This window comes from Epinephelus fuscoguttatus, linkage group LG7 (assembly GCF_011397635.1).
Source record: "Epinephelus fuscoguttatus linkage group LG7, E.fuscoguttatus.final_Chr_v1".
Lineage (NCBI taxonomy): Eukaryota > Metazoa > Chordata > Actinopteri > Perciformes > Serranidae > Epinephelus > Epinephelus fuscoguttatus.
This window is the reverse complement of record NC_064758.1, coordinates 17,604,405-17,622,848: the sequence shown is the minus strand read 5'-3', so window position 1 is coordinate 17,622,848 and position 18,444 is coordinate 17,604,405. Positions and strand designations below refer to the sequence as shown.

Here is an 18,444-nt window from a genome sequence, read left to right as displayed (position 1 = left end):
TTACTCTGTTGCTTTCAAAATAAAAGCTAGCTTATATGCTGGAATGGAAAATGCTCAAAATCTTTTAAGAGTCCCCTCTCAATCAAAAGTGTAATTTGCTTAAAATTATTTATTCATTTTTGGAAGACTGAGTGTCACTCTGCAGAACGATGCATGTGCAGATTTTGACACTTGAAGGCTGTTTTCACGTTCCATCTTCTGAGAAAAGTCACCTTGGGGCGGCAGTAGCTCAGTCCATAGGGACTTGGGTAGGGAGCCGGAGGGGTCACCGCTTCAAGTCCCTGTCCAGACCAAATATGGAGTGTGGACTGGTAGCTGGAGAGGTGCCATCTCACCTCCTGGGCACTGCTGAGGTTCCCTTGAGCAAGGCACCAAACATCCAACTGCTCGGGGCGCCTGTCCAGGGCGAAGAAGGTTACCTTGGAGGAAACTGTAAATGTGTCAAAATTACATATGGTCAGAGACATTGGATAAAGCGAGATACCCCACTCAGCTCACTTCCTGATTCAGTGATGTCAGCGCCACGCCCCCGTAGAAAATTGCAGCAGCTCTGAATGTATTGTCGTCAATGAGGAAAATGAACGTGATCACAATTTATGGTCAATTCTTTCGCCCTATAGTCACTAAAGTAAACATTGGGTTCATTTTCCACAAGCCACACATCTTACCAACATTCTGACACTAAAGCTGCATTTTTCATCCGCACAGATCAAGACAAAGTTTGAGGGAGGTTGAGGGAGAACAGGCTCTGATTGGAGGGAGAGCTAACCATGCCCACTTAGGAGACAGGAAGAGTAACCGTTTTCTTAACATTGGATAAGCCTACGGTGGGGTATCTCCTTTATCCAATATCTCTGATACGGTCAGATTCCTTCTCCATGGCAATCAGCCATCTTGTTTCTACAGTAGCTCAGAGCAGACAAATCAAACACTGGCTCTAGATAGTGCCATTCACGTTTTCACTTCAGCCACCTTTTTCTACACGCTTGGCACACAGGAGAGGTTGCCACTAAATCTTCACATTAGACCTTTAAATCACTGTCTATGTTTATTTAACAGTTCCTATCTTTATTTTAGAGAGAACAAGGCCAGCTGCTTCTCCCCTGGTTTAATTCTTCATGCTAAGCTAGGCTAATCGTCTCCTAGCTCTGTTTTTTACCAAATGCGCAAATGCATTATTTTGTCATCTAAATCTTGGACAGACAGAGAGTAGGCTAATCATGTTCCCCAAAATGTTGAATCATTTCTGGAACAAGTACTGAACATAACGGATGATTATCAAGGCAAATAGCAAGCTAATGCTTAGCTAACATTAGCATAACAGCTAAGTAACTTTTTTAAAAAATAAATGCACATTTTTAATTTTGTGATTTTTATAAATTCAGTATTGGCATTAATTATATTTTAAGAGTGCATAATAACTTAGGAATTGAATCTAAAAGCTAAGGACTTGGGACTTCACTTGGGACTTGAGTGGAAGCACTTGAGACTTACTTGTGACTTGCAAAACAATGACTTGATCCCACCTCTGAAATTTAGCAGTGTCTTAACCCACTAACATTGCATTAGTCATAGTAGTAGCCTATATTTAGTAATCATCCGTCAATTAATATAAAAACAAAGTAAAAGCATTGGTTACTTCTCTTATTTTGAAAGCGCAGAGCAGAGTCCGGAAGTAAAGTTCGCCTGAAGTCTGGAGGCAACTCTCTCCTTTCTCCGAGACACACACACACACACACACACACACACACACACACACACACACACACACACACACACCTTGCTCCGCCTCATTTTGAATCTCTGTAACTTTTCATCAATGATTCACTCTCTGGTAGTCTCGACCTTCCTCCATGACCGTCAACAATTAAAAACACTGACCTCTGATGAGCTTGAGTCGCGAGCCTCTCTGCCAGCTGTCTGAGTCTCCTCACAGTCCTGAACAGAGCACACACATCTCCTCTCTGCACACAGGTGAGCAAACCCTACTGATTTCACACGTATCACCCGGATTATCTATAGAAAACTTGTTTACTCTTAAATTACAAATTACAAAATTATTTTCTATTTTAGGATCTTCACTTTTCTTGTAATTCACACTGCTGTGTAGCTAATTAACTTGCTAGTGACGTTATTGTGCTGCTGATATTAATGCAATGCCGGTATATTCACAACAGACATGACATCTGAGACACTTACTGAGTTTATGACCTCAGGTTATTGATCTCCGTGATATCACTATTAGTCTATGCAGAGTTCAGACTGTCTAGTCAAACTTTTTGGTCTTTAAATTTGGCTTATTCAGATCACCAATTCAGTTAATGAGTAATTTTTTCTTCTTTGATGAAAAGTCATAGGCTAATATTTCTGAGGAGGCTCTGTAATAAACTAAATAGCCTAGTGAGTTTATATTTGTCATAGCTATCTCCTGCAAGACTTATTGTGGGATACCTTTACATTATCACCCGAAAAAAAATCTATTTGTTTTTCAAGTTTGTAAAAGAAAATGAGTTGATTTGGTGAATCAGTCTCCTTCCTGTTGTGAGGAATAAACCTCAGGATGTTTCCCCAAGTGTTGTTGGCAAAAAAAAATGTAGTTTTACCTGATTGTGGAAGACTTAAAAAAATTAATAGAACAAATAATTTTGCATCATCATTTTAATCTACAGACATCTTTGTCCTCTTGATACGGAAGCATTATGCATTCATGAGGGCATTTATTTACCCTGTTTTTCTGAATTAATAAGATTATTATCTCAAAATTCTGAGAAAGGTTTTCACGGAAAAAAATACTCTTGTTTTTCCTTAATTAGCAAGATTAGAATAGAATCTCGTTAATTCAGAAAAAAAGTGCAGTTTTTTTTAAGTGAATACATATACTTCCATATATTTGTATCCTGCTGTGCACTTATTTTATGGATGAGGTCTCTGATTAATTCATCTAGACTTCAGTCTATTCAGGAGCTGAATTGTATTAATTTTTCTTATCTTGCAATCAGCCAGTTAACTAAACTGCAAAAGAAAAACTGAGAATGCTTTGGATATGTATGTGACTTGCATGTAGCCTAAATTGAGTGGAGTCAAGTTTTCTGTTCCTCGCGTTGATGACAATGTGGGAGAACTGCCATAAACATGAGCACACCTTGGTAAAATGGACAATTTCAAATCATATAAATGTTGCAGTGCAGACTGTGATAGTTTGATTAATGGAATATTTTGTTTTGGAACAGACACAAGTTGGCAGTATCATGTAGATTAATTTATAATGGAGATAATAAACTGTTGAAGCTCAGCTTTTGACTTGCGTAATAAAGAGTCAAGTCCAAAAGGGGACTCAGTCAGTGTTAGATCATGCTTTTTGGTCCAGGAGTCAAAACTTAAGATTCTTATATTTGTTTTTAAATCTGCTAGTTTGACATTAACCTCTCTCCAGATAGTTATTAACCTCTTAGTGTTATTGTTATACGTGATCTTTTCTTGTTTTGCGTGTTTCTCAGTAGGTCCGGAGCTGAAGTGGGTATCAAATCTTTAATTGCTGCAGATTTATTGTAGATCTGTGTGGCCTCAAAATGTCTGTGATCATAGCTTTATAAAATTACAGTAAATGAAGTCTGATAGAAAAATTGTCAGCAAACTTAAACGTCAGATTTGGCTCTTCCATTGTCTTTATGCCTAAAAGCAATAGAACAGGTGCTGGAGCTCCTGAAGGCCAAACAAACTGAAGCAAGAGTGTTTCAACATTAGGTGGGGGGCATATGAAATGGGGGGCTTAGGGGTCCTCTGCCAGAAAAAATTGAGCATCAAACACCAATCTGTGCCTTTTACTGCGTCAGTTTAAGATATAAATATCTTTAATTTTCTCAAAATAAAAGTTCTCTGCTACTTTCATGTTTTTATCAGGAAAGACAATTGAACATGTTCTAAATATTGAGAGGGACGTGTCCTCTATGTCTCCTCCCTGAAATCTGCGCCTATAAACTGGAGTAAACTGGAACTTTTGTTTCATTTCTGTGTGTGTATATGTGTGAGAGAGAGACTTTGTTCATCCCGTATGTTTTGACAGATATGTGAACAGCAATATTTACCATGTAAACGTGGTCACTGATACAGTCTGTACCCACACACACACACACACACACACACAAACACACACACAGACACAGAATAACTACACAATGCCCTTCATTGTCTCTGTTGTTCCAGCATCTTGTTCCTTGCAAACCAGAACTACAAGCTCCTCTGGATTCTCAGGTTATCATACTGAGGTCAGCAGTTTATCAAGACACACACACACACACACACACACACACACACTCTGAGCCCTGGCTCATGAGAAGAAATCTTATCTGTGAAATGAGAAAATGTTGAAGTGAAAGTAGTTCACTACCAAAGTTACATCCTGCACATCTGCCAGCCTCATGACCCTCAGTGTCTCCCCTCACAGGTCTGTCAGACACTGATGCTGGATCAGCGGGAGTGGAATGGATAATGGCCATGGCAAACTGTAATGTGAGTGTATTTCAGTCAGAGGGTCTCTCTTTAATGTTTGCGTGATGCTTTATTTCATGTCGGACCATGTGACAGGGAATCTGCCTGCAGCCCAGGGTGAACTCCATTATCAAGAAAAGGATGTTTGTTGAAAGATTTCTGAGCGAATTATTATTAGCGACATCATGTCATGTCACATTACATTAAAGGGGAACTATGCCCATTTTTCAAATTCATGCATGTTATTCCTATTGTCTGAGAGAGTCCAAAAAAGTTGTAAACTTGAACAACTCTCCCCCAAATCTGAAAACTCAGATTTGTGATGTCACAGAGTTTAAAGTCTGGAGCTGCTCTACAGACAATGAACTGGGAAAAATGTTATAGATGACACTGTCTAAAGAGCAGCTACAGACTTTATACTTGATGACATCACACGTTTTAGACTTACTTCTCTGGTTTTTGGCTTTGAGAGTGAGTTGCTCATGTTCACAAACTGATTGTAGTGGATAAAACATGATGGAATTCTTAATTCAGGTGGTGTTTTCCTCTTAAAGTCATTCATGTAAATTTATCTCCACCGCCCCCCAAAAATTCCTGTAATGCATATTAAACAGGTGATCTCTAACAGAGGGATCTTTTCATCTTTTTATCACACAGTGATCATTCAGCACAAAGCAGTGTGACTCAGATCCTCGTGTTTGTATCCTCAGGCTGATTATTTCCCATTTGGGAACATTGTTTGTGTGCTACCAGATTATGGAGACTATTTGTGTCACAATAAAAATTAAAGACTGTTATTTTAAATGGAGAATTTGTGTGAATTTGTACTTTATTTTTCTACTATCTATGTCAGACCAGTTGAACTAAGGTTCACACTGAGACACACTAAATTTGAAAACACATCTTTTGTTTAAGTTCTGATTTTCAGTCTGCATGAGGCCAGAAGAGATTTTAATACATAAAATCTGAAAACACCAGACTCGGGAAAGATGATATTCTGAGGGATGCTGAATGGTGAATGTGAATTAAAAACACCTTAGTTCTAGTCTTGTTGACTTAGAAATTAAAAATTAGTCTTGTTATCAGTCTTTATTAAAGGACCATGCACAAACAGATCACCAAACGCTAAAACAATGCATTTACATGCACAGCCATTAAATTGTCCCCACTAGGACACAGACTGGCCAGTCATAACGTGGCATCGGCCCGGCTCAGACCAGGGTCCGACAACAACACAGCTGTGCTCCATCGACTCTGAAGCAATCGTTTCAGATTTCCTTCATTTTCAGGCTGGTTTTGTGGATTTGGAGCTAAATGTTGTGCCTGGGGCACGTCGTGTATTAATGATACTTGTTACCTGGCAAGGGTGGAAAAAGATATACCTTTCTTCCCTGTTCCAAAACCAAAATCAAACCCTGAAAAGTGTAGGGTTAGCTAGCTAGCTACTGAAGATATAGCCTACTGAATGTATACACATGCTGCTTTTGCTTTTTAATGATTATAACAGTGAAACAAAGACTGACCCTGCTGTACAGGAACCAGCGAAGGGAAGCAGGAAGACTTTTCTGATATTCAACCAGCTGTGTGGCATCACATTGTGTGCAGATGAATGTTGTTTGACCCCAGGAGATCACTGCCCGTTCGGCGGCGGAGGTCCAGGTGCTGGCACACACTGCGATGCCACACAGCTGGTTCAATATTGGCAAAGTCTCCCTTTATAGTCAGCAGTGATGGGGTGGTTGACTTTTACAAAGTGATCTGTAGCCTATATTTCGGCTTTAGCTTCTAACTATCTTTGTCTTTTTAACCTGTTGTTGCTGCTGAGTCAGTTTGATATCCTGGATATATCCTTCAAACACAGACTGTAGACCCCTCTGTCTGCTTCTCTCTGGAATCACTGTTTCATTTTCCCAAAAGTATGATAATATTTCTTCAGGGAGTGCAGTTATTTACAGTGTGGGCTACACGTTACTCAGACAGCTTGACGGACCATCACAAAGGGGCGGGGCTTAGCGAAAGGTCAATTATACTGACAAATCTGTAAGCACACAAAATGTAAATACTAGGACGTTCCTCTTGTGCAACTAGTCAACATGACTGGTTGCTTATTAACAGTTTATGTGTCTTTATTAAAAAAAATGCACGTGAAGCCCTCTTTGTTTTGTGTTTATTTGTCCTCCAGCTGCGGTCACCGTCCTCCCCTCCTCATGTTGATGTCAACCTGGGACCTTCAGCAAACCCACAGTCAGTCGCTCTGCTCTCATTGTATTCACATTCAAGATTTACAGCTACTTATCTATCAAAAATAACCTACAACTGTGTCCGCTACAAGTGAAATTTCCATCATCTGGACCACATATCTTCAGTAAAAATTCCACAAACAGAATCTTTAATGATTTATATGCTGTACTGTATTCTGTATTTTATGTAACAGAAATGCCACTTTTAAGAGAAGGGTCATTTAAACAAAGTACTGTTTGTTTTTGCTGGTAGCCTTTCTACCATTTGTAAGCTATTACAAATAAAGTGCTTCAGAGGTGATTATGTAATTTCGTCCACCATTTTATAAACTGCTCTCCATCTTGTTTCAGTGCCAGACCCACTGACTTTGACTTCTTGGCTGTCATTGGTAAAGGGACCTTTGGAAAGGTAACACTGAAACAATTACTTATTTATCTATCTATCTATCTCTTTATGGTTTAATATAAGTCGTGTTTTTCTGTCAGCAGTTTCCTTATTATAACTCACACCTGGTCACATATTCACCAGCAGAGAAAGTGCTTTTTAACCATGTACGCTCTCTGTGACAGCAGGTGACGTTAACTGATGGTTGACCCTGTTTCAGGAATTAATCGTAGGGTGTATAGATTAGGAGTTAGTCCCAATTAGCAACAGGGATTTTATTGTCCTGACTTTTTCAGACAGAGGAGAGAGAGAGAGAGAGATAGTGAGCTGTTGCTGACTGTGCAGACAGGGTCAGAGAGAGTCTACCTGCTGACTACTGTCTGATCAAAATGTGCTGCCTGCCTCATGAATCATTAACTTTACAGTCCGCTGAAGCCTCTTAAGGTTACCTGAACGTCATCCAGTCAATGGAACAGCAAAACACTAGAAAATAAAACAGCACCAGAGACATGTTACACATCAGGAAGACAATAAACTCTTAATGTGAATACTTCTTTGTCGGCAGGTTTGTGTTTCTGCATAAAACTGATTCTAACAGTATTTTTATTGGCTGCCAGTCAAGATGTTGTATCAACGCACATTATCAGATTTCTCAGCATCATGTGTTTCCACAGATCACATATCTGTGTTGTGCTCTCAGTGGGGTTTGATGCAATGTCGTGACAGTGGCGCGCTGAGATGGTGGTGCAGTCTGTTTACTAAACAAAGCACTGACAAACAAACCTCCATGCAGGTCCTGCTCGCCAAGCTAAAAGCCAACAACAAATTCTACGCCGTCAAAGTGCTGCAGAAGAAAATCATCCTGAAGAAGAAAGAGGTGGGCTTGCTTGTCCATTTTTAATGAGAGCTGATCCTTTCTGGCATTGTAATTTCTCTCTACAGAGTCTCCACACTGACACACACCAAGCCTCACTTAGACTCCAACGCTTGAAAGCTCCATCTTAAAAATGATGAAGGAGACTCTGCAGTCTGGCTCAGAAATTACTTTTTATTAAATTCCACCGGAGTAAAATATTTTGAAAAACAAACTTACTTACTAGGGGACAAACGTATTTTAGATTGCACAGTACTCTGATGTGCCAGGCTAAGTTAAATGAAGGTGGAAAATACCTCAGTGAGCCAAGAGGAAAAAGTGTGTGTGTGAAGTGTGCTTCAGTATCTATGAGTGTTATTAGTAAACAGTGTTTTGACGCAGCAACACGATCTGAATCTTATCTAATCTGCAGCTTGTTCTGTACAAAGGACAGATTTTACAACTCCCAGAAAATAAACTGAGCAACAAGAGTATCCGATCAAACATACTTGTCCACCTTACATTTGTTTGTTTCTGCTGAAGTGTTGGTGTTAAGAGATGATTGTCCTGTTTTGTTCTTCTCATTTTGTCCTACTGGAACTTAAATTTAAACATGATGTCAAAGTCCCAGAAAACAATCCCTTCAGACAGGAAGAGAACCTGAAACAGCATTTAGACAATTATTACACATTAAATTGAATTCTTTCTCTTCAGTAATCATGACACTTTTGATACATGTCATCTCTAAATCAAGAATTGAGTAAAAAAAAAAGTGAAATTAAGTAATAAATTGTGCAGAAAGCTTTTATGTAGTGAGGAGCCTCCACATGACTGTTGTGGACAACATGACTTGCCGAATGTGATCAGATTCTGATTATTTCAAAGTGGAAATAGACAAGTTTTTTTCTTTAACCTATCATAATGAAGTAATTGTTAACTGGACAATGTAATGGCCACAGAATCATGACACCACCGACATTTAGAGAGGTTCCCCATAAACCTTGCTTTCACAATGCATTTCAGTCTGCCACAGGGCACAATGTCCCGGGAAAATGATGGCTTGATTTACAGCACAAAGGAAAATCATTAGTCATTGTGCTTTTGTTTTCCCCAGTAGCTATTAATAGCTATCCCCAGTTACCAAAGAGTATCAGTGTATGTTCTTTACAATAGCGGACATGGCAGAGGTGGAATAACCAAAGTAACTGTGGAAACAGCGGTGGTTGTTTAGATAAATGTGTATTCTGTATGATTCCTGTATTTGTGTGATTTTGATTTATGCATTCATCACCATGTCACTCTCTTGTCTCTTTAGCAAAAGAACATTATGGCAGAGAGAAATGTGCTGCTGAAGAGTCTGAAACATCCCTTTCTGGTCCGGCTCCACTACTCCTTCCAGACCCCGGAGAAGCTCTACTTTGTCCTTGACTATGTGAATGGGGGAGAGGTATGTGTCTTTGAACTAAATAAATACAAACACCAACACAGAATACTTTATTTCCATTGGACGTGGTGAGAAATTGAGAATTGAGAAATTGACTTGACGTGGAGCGAATGTTGCGTCCAAAAAACCCCCACAAAGGTTAGCTGACTATTAGTTTGAGTCACCATGTTAATTTTCAGATAGTAAATGTTTCCTATAATAAAAGTCTTTGTCAACACCTTGTAGACTTTATAATGTGTGTGTCATACAGTCAGATTTATGACATAAACTGCCTTGACTGAACATAAACCATTTCGTAACAACCTGATAGACAGGAAGCAACAGGATCTTGATTTTAAGAGACATTATTAGCGGCAGTGCTGCTATCATCTGAAGGATGCTACTAATTTTCTCATTTATATTTGAATCGCTTGTATCTGTATAATTGTACCAAACTGTCAACAATTATCGGGCAGAACCAGGCTCGCTGTTTCCCGCTGCTTCTAGTCTTTATGCTAAGTTAGGCTAACAAGATACTTGCTGTAGCTTCATATTTAGACATGATCTTTTGTCAATCTTATCACCTAGTGCCAGATAAGAAAGAAAATAGGTGTATTTCCTAAAATATTGAACCATTTCTTTGACACACAAGAACACTAAACACAACATCCTCTATCTTCTTAATTAGATTGGTGTGCGGTTTCAGAACTATCAATAATATTTGATTTCATTCTTTCTGCCAGATTTAAATAAGTTTTTATGGCTATTAACATCATATGATCTTATTCCTGTGCATTTTGCTTCCTTGTTGTTAACTGGCTAGGACACAGCAGGCTGCACTGTAACAATACCCTAACAAGTAATCCTTTATTTATGCATATTAATCAGATCAGACAGAGCTAAAGCATGTTACCTCAGACCTTGGCTGAAAGTATTTTATTTTTAATGTCAGGTTGATTTCTCCCTCCATCCTCTCCATGCTGTGTTTATGTGTCCACCCGTATGTCTCTCTGTCTGTAGTTGTTCTTCCACCTGCAAAGAGAGAGGTGTTTCTCAGAGCCCAGAGCCAGATTCTATGCAGCCGAGGTAGCGAGCGCCATTGGCTATCTTCACTCTCTCAACATTGTTTACAGGTGAGAACTCAGAAACATTTATTAAAATGACCTAATGAGTTGGCCGGAATCACTATCTATTACATCCAGAGTGTAGAGGCTCTGGGTTTTTACTATAAAACAAAACAAAACAGTAAATTCATAAGCAATCTATTTTTACTTTCTGTTGTGACATTTTGTTTGTTCTTGTTTGTTGCAGAGATCTGAAGCCAGAGAATATTCTCTTAGACTCTCAGGTGAGTCTAGTTCTGCTTCAAACATCCTCCTCCTCTACATGTTTTAGTCTTGTTTTGCTGTAATTGTGATTATATTTGTGTGACTGATATGTCCCTGCTTGTGGTTTGTTGTGTGCAGGGCCATGTGGTGCTGACAGATTTTGGACTGTGTAAAGAAGGCGTAGAGCCAGAGGGAACCACCTCGACTTTCTGTGGAACTCCAGAAGTGAGTAAAAAACATACATTTAAAAGGGAAAAGGACATTAGATGACTTATCTGTCACACAACATACTGTATGTCCTACATGGTTAAATTTAAGAGGTGCAGGGAACTAACAGTGACATCAATATATAATATATATTTTATACTTTTTCCATCATTACTGTCTGCAGTACTTGGCACCAGAAGTTCTTCGTAAAGAAGCCTATGACAGGACAGTGGACTGGTGGTGTCTGGGAGCAGTCACCTATGAGATGATCTACAGCCTGGTATGTGTGTTTGCGTGTGGCTGATTTGTACGTTATCCCTTTTGGAAGCATCTTCACGTTAGACAACAATAGAGTATATCTTATGTACAGGGTCAACATTTTCATTTGAAGGTGGTGTTAAAGGAAATCTTATGGAATGTCCAAATTATAATGGGTTCAGCTTCAGGGGATCATGAACATGATCAGTACATTTCATTCTGCTGGATATTTTTCATGTACAAGTAGAAATTTTGGCCTGGTTGCATTGCTTAGGAAAAGGTCAGAGCATCTCTAAAATTGTAGGATCAGTCCTCTTGGGACCATAAATAATAATAATAAATAAAAACAGAGAATAGAAAATTGACCCTTCGTAACCTCGCAGGCCATCTGTCAGCCAGTCAGGCCACCACTTTGGTCTAGTCTGAAACCTCAGTTATACTTTGTGTTCAGTGCTAATTAATAAAATGCATGATACTAACACACTTAATTAGGATGACAAACATGGGAAATATTACTGTATGTCATTATAAACACAGTGATGTTGGCATTTCGCTCAAAGTACCACTGCTATGCCTATCTACTAGGGCTGCCTGATATGAGGAAAATATACGATATGTGATAAAGTTGTTGAATGCTGTGATAACAATATTACTTGCGATAGATAAACAGATATTAGACTACTCAATTCTGCTTTTCTGATACAGAAAAGTATACTGCTACGAGAATCTCCTTGTTGAATTGACAGGAAATTACTTTCAATGCAGTTTTTCACAATGTGTTTATTGTGCAAGTTGACATTGCAGTGACTATAAAAGAGTTGTGCAGCCCTACTAAGTGGAGCAGAGGTGTCCAAACATTTTTTTGAATGGGGGCCAGATTAAATAATTTGAAAATACCTGGGGCCAACGTCCTCTTGCATTATATGGGTTAAAAAAAATAAAAATCACATACAAATTAGACCAGAGGTTCTCAACTGATGGGATGCAGTCCAAAAGTAGGTCTTGGTCCCATTCCGAATGGACTACAGATGACTCCAGAATGTGTTAAGGTTGTAAAAAAAAACCACTGTTTATTTGTAAGTCCAGTACATTTCCAGCACAGAGCTTTTATTTTGAAGTGCCATTTTTCGTTGTGGAGTGAGTGTCTAACGGACAGCTACGTGACAGAGGCAGCAAACTAATTCAATGACATGGCCAAATGCAAGTATGACGCTATTTGTATTAACTGTGGGACCTTGAACTAATGACTAAGAAGAAATCTGGACCCTGTTGCCGGACCAGTTGGGAACCACTGAATTAGACAAACACAACTTTTTCATCTTCCATTGAACATTGCTTTCCATTGCTTCTGAAAACAGTGGCTCTTGCTGTCAACTTAATGCCTCTTTCTTTGTTTGTTTGCTTGTTTCTCGTCTGTTTATGATCTTTACGAACACGTACTAGTTCTGTCTGTGTAGTTTCTACTTGGTGCACATCTACAAACTGTATGATAGTCCTGCCATTAGCGGAAAAATTGAAAAAATGCAAAATGATCTTGCTTGATTAACCAATATTGTATGGTGGGCCACATATTGTATATTTTTAAAGAAAAGCAGCAGGCGGTTTAAAATCTGGCTGAGGGCCACGATTTGCCCCTGGGTAGGACTTTGAACATGTCTGAAGTTGAGTCTAACAGAGCTGCTACCTTGGCTGAAGACTCTCAGTTTATGCATATAGAATATGTCTATTTTGCATTTATGTATATGTATATGAATTTTGAATCTTAAATCTTAATCTGCCGTACACTCAGGACAAAAAGGCACACACCAATCTGACATACAACCTGTTAGAGACAAGGTCAACACTCATGGTCCTAGGAATAATGAACATGGATTTCCAGCTTCTTACAAGTGAACACATCTAATGAAACTTGTGCAATATTAATAATATGTTAAATTGCCCTGTATCCTTTCATACTAATGATATTTGTACCCTTCCCTCCTCTTCAGCCTCCTTTCTACAGCCGTGACGTTGGTGAAATGTATGATGGGATTCTCCACAAGCCGCTGCCACTGCCTCCAGGGAAGTCTGATGCCGTCTGCTCTCTGCTGGTGGGACTCCTGCAGAAGGACCAGCACAGACGCCTCGGGGCCATCGCCGACTTTGTGAGTGTGTCTTTCAACTGTTGCTACACATTGAACCAGATTGTTTCCCAGACAAGAAATAAGCCCAGTCTTAGACAAAGGATGATCAAAGGACCACTCCATTAAATGCTGCTTTAACTTAGGACTAAGTTTATTCCGTGTTTGGGAAACGAGCCTCGAGCAATAGAAGACATCTTTAAAGGACTTTGGATCTTTTCTAAGAACAGATCTCACCCAGTACCTCTGAGAAAATGTACCAGGATGACATCACTTTTATACTTTGTTTCTCATAGTTAAAACAGCACAGTAATTGTGTAGATCTCTATCAAAGTGCCAGTTTTTCTGAATTCTTAATAGGAGGAATGGGAAATGTCAATATAACTATATACAGTACACATGTATAAGTTTTCTTTCTTTTATTTACAGTTAGAAATAAAGAACCACACATTTTTCTCTCCAATCAACTGGGACGACCTTTACCACAAGAGAATCACTCCTCCTTACAACCCGAATGTGGTGAGTTGTTTTAGGCTGTGAACGCTAACTGTTGTTACATATTAAGTCTGTCCCTGCTCTCTGTCTTTTGTCAGCTGTGTGTGCACATCTAGACATCTGTGTACCTCCTCAAATAGAATCATTTACCTCCCCTTACATTTTATCACCCACAACACATTTTCCAGTGGCAGTGCCAACAAAACCCACGGGAAATGACATGCAGCAGAGGGCCACTGGCTGGAATCCAGCACATGGCCACTGTGGCAAGGACAGTGCCTTTGTACATGGGGCGCTCTCTTTACACACTGAGCTAGTGGGCGCCCCCAGTAAATTGTACTAGGGGTGATCCTCAGATATGCTTTGTATTAGCAACTGAGTCTAGTTTTAAAGCAGCTGTATGTGACTTTCAGATAATTGATATAGCATTTGCTATGTAAAGATAGATATGTGGAGTAATGGCATCCTGAGGAGAAAATGTAGCCATGCTCCGTCCGTGTGTGTTGTATTTCAAGGTTCTTTGTCCAGTGTTGTGGTAGATGGTCCAGCGGTCCACTAGTCATGTTAGTGGTTCTGTTGGTACAGCTGGACATATCACTGTCTGTCAAATTCAACATGTCTCCATCCATAGGACAAAATTAATCATGTGACAGGGCGTCCAACACGTTGTAAAATGGACAACTTATAGAGTGTAAGCACACTGTCACCAAAACAGCCACCGCATCCTGTATTGATGATGTATTTTCCTGTTATGTCCTTGTCAGAGAGACCTCGGGACATATTACCTTTTATTCTACAAAAGATATGGGGTCAAATGCACCCCAGACCACCTCTGTAAGTGGTTTGAGTGATTGGATCACAATGCGTCTTGGTGTTCCTATACACTTGTATTTAACGCTGTCCATTTGGGATCGGATCACCCAAGATGCATGTTAATACCAGTTTTAAACAGACTCATAGATATGCTCTAAATGTCGCATACAGCTCCTTTAATCACACTTATTTATAGTACCATGGCATCGAAAATACTTATTTCTGATTTACTAACAGGATTAATTACTTTTAAATTAGTTAAAAACTTTAAATGTGCTGCATGTTACTCTGGAGAAAGATGGTTTATTGTTGAGTCTCATTCCCAAGTTGTCTAATATCAACATGTTGGGTTGGTGGTTGACTACCACCCCAAAGCATTGGTATCTGATGACAATATATATGCAGCTGCATGTAACCATAGCAACATGGAGTATGCGGGATAGTGCATCCTGACATGTTCTGTTACAGAAATCAAAAAATCTGCCAGAAGAAACTTCCCTTCCACCTTGTCCATTATTTTCAGAAATCACTTACACAGATTGTTTCATCTTTCAGAGAGGCCCGGCTGACACTCAGCATATTGATCCAGAGTTCACCAGGGAAATGGTTCCTAACTCCGTGAGTCGAACCCCGGAGTTCAACGCCGGCACCAGCTCCAACAACGCCTTCAATGGGTTCTCCTTCGTCGCCACTGAGGACAGCTTTCTGTGAGGCAGGAGTTTGAACAGGGTGATTCTTTTAATGGAGTGATATTTCTTTTTTTGAGTCTCACGAAAATAAGAGCTCCTCACGAAGCACTGCAGAAATCCCGACATGTCATCTATGTTTGACTATTGCAGGGATTTCCCGATTTTTCCCTTTTGAGGGTGTAGCAGAGGGAGCACGCCTGCAATGGAGACATTTATGGTTAAAATATGTTCCAAAAAGATTGCCTGAAAGTCCCAGGTTTGTTCTTAGAGAGATAGGGAGGATCTGCATAAACATGTTACCAAAAATGATTGTTATTCCATTCATCTTCAGTGGAATAACGAGTGTGTTTGATAATTATTTTATGAACAAAAATTGTCATATTATGTCTATTCAAAAAGAAATCCCCCACCACATTGTCTTCCTGTGTACATCCGGACTCAGGGCTCTATTTTCCTGAAAATGTGCAGATGCAAATGAAGGCAAAATTTCAAGTGCAAACAGAAATAGGCATGACCATCAAACAACAGCAGGAAGAGGTGTGAGTGTGATGCCCTGCCATGGAGTTTGCTCTGAGCAGAGGAAAAAATATAAAATAAAAAGGAAAATATTTATAATACATACGTAAAATTACACAAGGCACATCTCTCAAATCAGACTGTTGAACCGACATTTCACAAGTTGTTTTTGGAAACTCGGACATCAAACAGAACATCAGCGCTGACGTCACTGGATTATAATCATGTGGATGATATTACTGATCTTCCTCAGCAACATTTAAATTTGTATTTTATTGCTCTATCAATCTCCAGTAGCTTAGATGAAAACAAACCATGTAGCAAACATAAAGAGGAAGAACTTAACATACATGAAAGGTGCTTTGTGATTATGGAGAGGTCTGTGCCTGTACACCTATTGCCCTGAAAATAGACCTGCATCTGAGGTAAAGAGCATAAAACTTATTTTGCCCTTATGCTGGCTTTATACCTGCATGAAAATAGAGCCCTTAATAGTGTCTGTCTCCCTGATCCCTGATGAATTTTACAGAAAAACACATCTGATTTTTTTATGTGAACAGAAACAATAACCCTTAGGTTCACCACCAGTGCTTTGAAAGAAGACAGCATCCAAAAAAAGAAATGAAAAAGGCAGTTCGATTTTTTTTAATATCAATAATACCACACTCATACCCAGCAGACACAGATGGGGAAAAAAATCTACTGCTTTAACCAGCCGTGTTTTTCACTTTAACATCAAATATCAAAAAACAACTATCATTTCACACTTTTGTCACATTGCTATGATAAAGGAAAACTGAGATGACTGGCTGTCTCTACTGGCTTTTCACATCGTCCTACAGGGTCAGATTTCACAGGGAAACTGCTGAATTGCTGGGACAAACTGCACTTTGTAATCATTGTTATTAAGTACATAAAGTCCGCTTTCCCTTGTACTTCAAACAAGATGGTAGTGATCTTCCTGTGTAAACAAAGCTGATGACAAAATCACATCTGTTTTTTTCTTGACTGAAGACCAAAACAAAAAGTTTGACAAAAGAAAGACGACGAAAACTCAGCTAAGAATAATTGTAATATAATATATATGAGACAGTGAGTGATACAGTTGGTGTGAAACAAAGGCTCTCACAACAGTGGTCTGGTTTGTTTAAGGCAATTATGCCAAAGTGTCAAAATTAGTTTTCAGATAATGCACTGGTATTAAAAAATGCTCCGTGTAGCACTTTTAAAAAAAATGTCAGTTAGCTACACAGTGTTTATTCTGTGGACTGTGGTTTTATGAATTGTAACTGGGAAGCTTGGAAAAGATTTTAGCTTGTAGATAGCAAACAGTGATATTGATTAGTTTTGTTTCATGATACATGTTAGTGTTATATTGAATACTGTATGAAACATCTGTAAATATACAGTAGCAGCTTTGATGTACTGTAATAACGTGATGATAAATGAAGTTGGTGATTGATGGTGCTTGACGTTGACAGTGCTGGGTGATGCATTTGTACATCTGATGTCCTTGTTATTTTTATTATGTCATTTACATATCTATATACCTGACATCTGGTATTAAAGAAGCTTCTCTCTTTCAGTTGCTGAACATAGAATATCCCTATTTACCTGCTTTAAAAGACTAACGTTAGTTTTGCTCAAAGTTTTAGATTTACAGAACAATATACCAGATGCTGGAAACCAGATACGCTCACAGGGGAAATGCAGCTTTAATAATTTCTCCTAAATGGTCTAAAGTCACTCAGACGAATGCTGCTCTGGCCCTCATTGCTCATCGTTTGCCTTCTGAAACTGTAACCCTGCATGCCAAGCCGTTGTTCCTTGACTGATCCTGTTAATAGATAGCTGATGAAAGAGTGTCAGGTCACGTGTGTGTGTGTGTGTGTGTGTGTGTATAGAAAACATGTTAATAAATCAAATATCTGTCAAAACATTTACATGTTCCTTTGGATGAGTCATTTAACGTGTGTGCATAACAGAGACAATGTTTTTGGTGATTAACCAATCAGTGAGTAGCTTGTAAAATCTGCATGTTAAAATCACTTCACCTCGGTGACGACCTGAGTGAACTTTGCCGTATATTACGCCTTTATTGCTTAATATGATGACTGAGATAAAGTGACATCATAAACACAGGTACAGTTCAGTTATTGCAGGAAGTGGAAAATAACAATACATTTACTGAAATACTGAACATAAGTACTGTTTAAAGGAAACTTACTTGGATTTTACTTGAGTATTCCATTTTCTACTCTGCTACTTCTACTCCACCATAATTTAGATATAGATTTATTTTTTATATTTTCCAGTATGCATCTGAACAGCCTGCTTCGTCTACTGTATCCCAAAATGCAAAGAGCTGGAACAGTCACAACAACTATTTTTTTTTTCTTATGTTATCTTGTGTAAGAAGAGCAATTCACAACTGGGAGTAGGTTACAGCCTATCTATAACGAAACTGCAAAGCCATAATGTTTAAATTAAGCCTGCTAAGCTATGGTTTCATATCACAAAGACAGCACTGTTAACCTTAGCAAGCTGTCAATAAGAAAATAACATGACATACATAACTTAAAGTTGTTTTTTTAATTGAAAAATGTTCATTTACAAACAACGGGGCCTT

General features: G+C 38.9%; 1 protein-coding gene across 1 annotated transcript; it reads left to right on the top strand.

Annotated features, from left to right (window-relative positions):
• The first annotated feature begins 1,784 nt into the window (after window positions 1–1,784).
• On the top strand, window positions 1,785–17,715 carry sgk2a (serum/glucocorticoid regulated kinase 2a). Its single transcript, XM_049580905.1, has 14 exons — window positions 1,785–1,974; window positions 4,204–4,265; window positions 4,445–4,509; window positions 6,671–6,732; window positions 7,080–7,137; window positions 7,907–7,990; window positions 9,282–9,413; window positions 10,410–10,522; window positions 10,701–10,737; window positions 10,856–10,942; window positions 11,109–11,204; window positions 13,171–13,326; window positions 13,732–13,821; window positions 15,166–17,715. Exons 3-14 carry the CDS (start codon window positions 4,489–4,491, stop codon window positions 15,319–15,321), a joined length of 1,092 nt encoding a protein of 363 aa, XP_049436862.1. The 5' UTR covers window positions 1,785–1,974; window positions 4,204–4,265; window positions 4,445–4,488; the 3' UTR covers window positions 15,322–17,715.
• Window positions 17,716–18,444: the final 729 nt, after the last annotated feature.

Coding starts and splice junctions, on each gene's coding strand:
- sgk2a (XM_049580905.1), top strand. CDS start 4,489: ATGGCCATGGCAAACTGTAAT. Junction 7,138..7,906: donor GTAAAGGGACCTTTGGAAAG/GTAACACTGAAA, acceptor ACCTCCATGCAG/GTCCTGCTCGCCAAGCTAAA. Junction 13,822..15,165: donor CTCCTTACAACCCGAATGTG/GTGAGTTGTTTT, acceptor TTCATCTTTCAG/AGAGGCCCGGCTGACACTCA.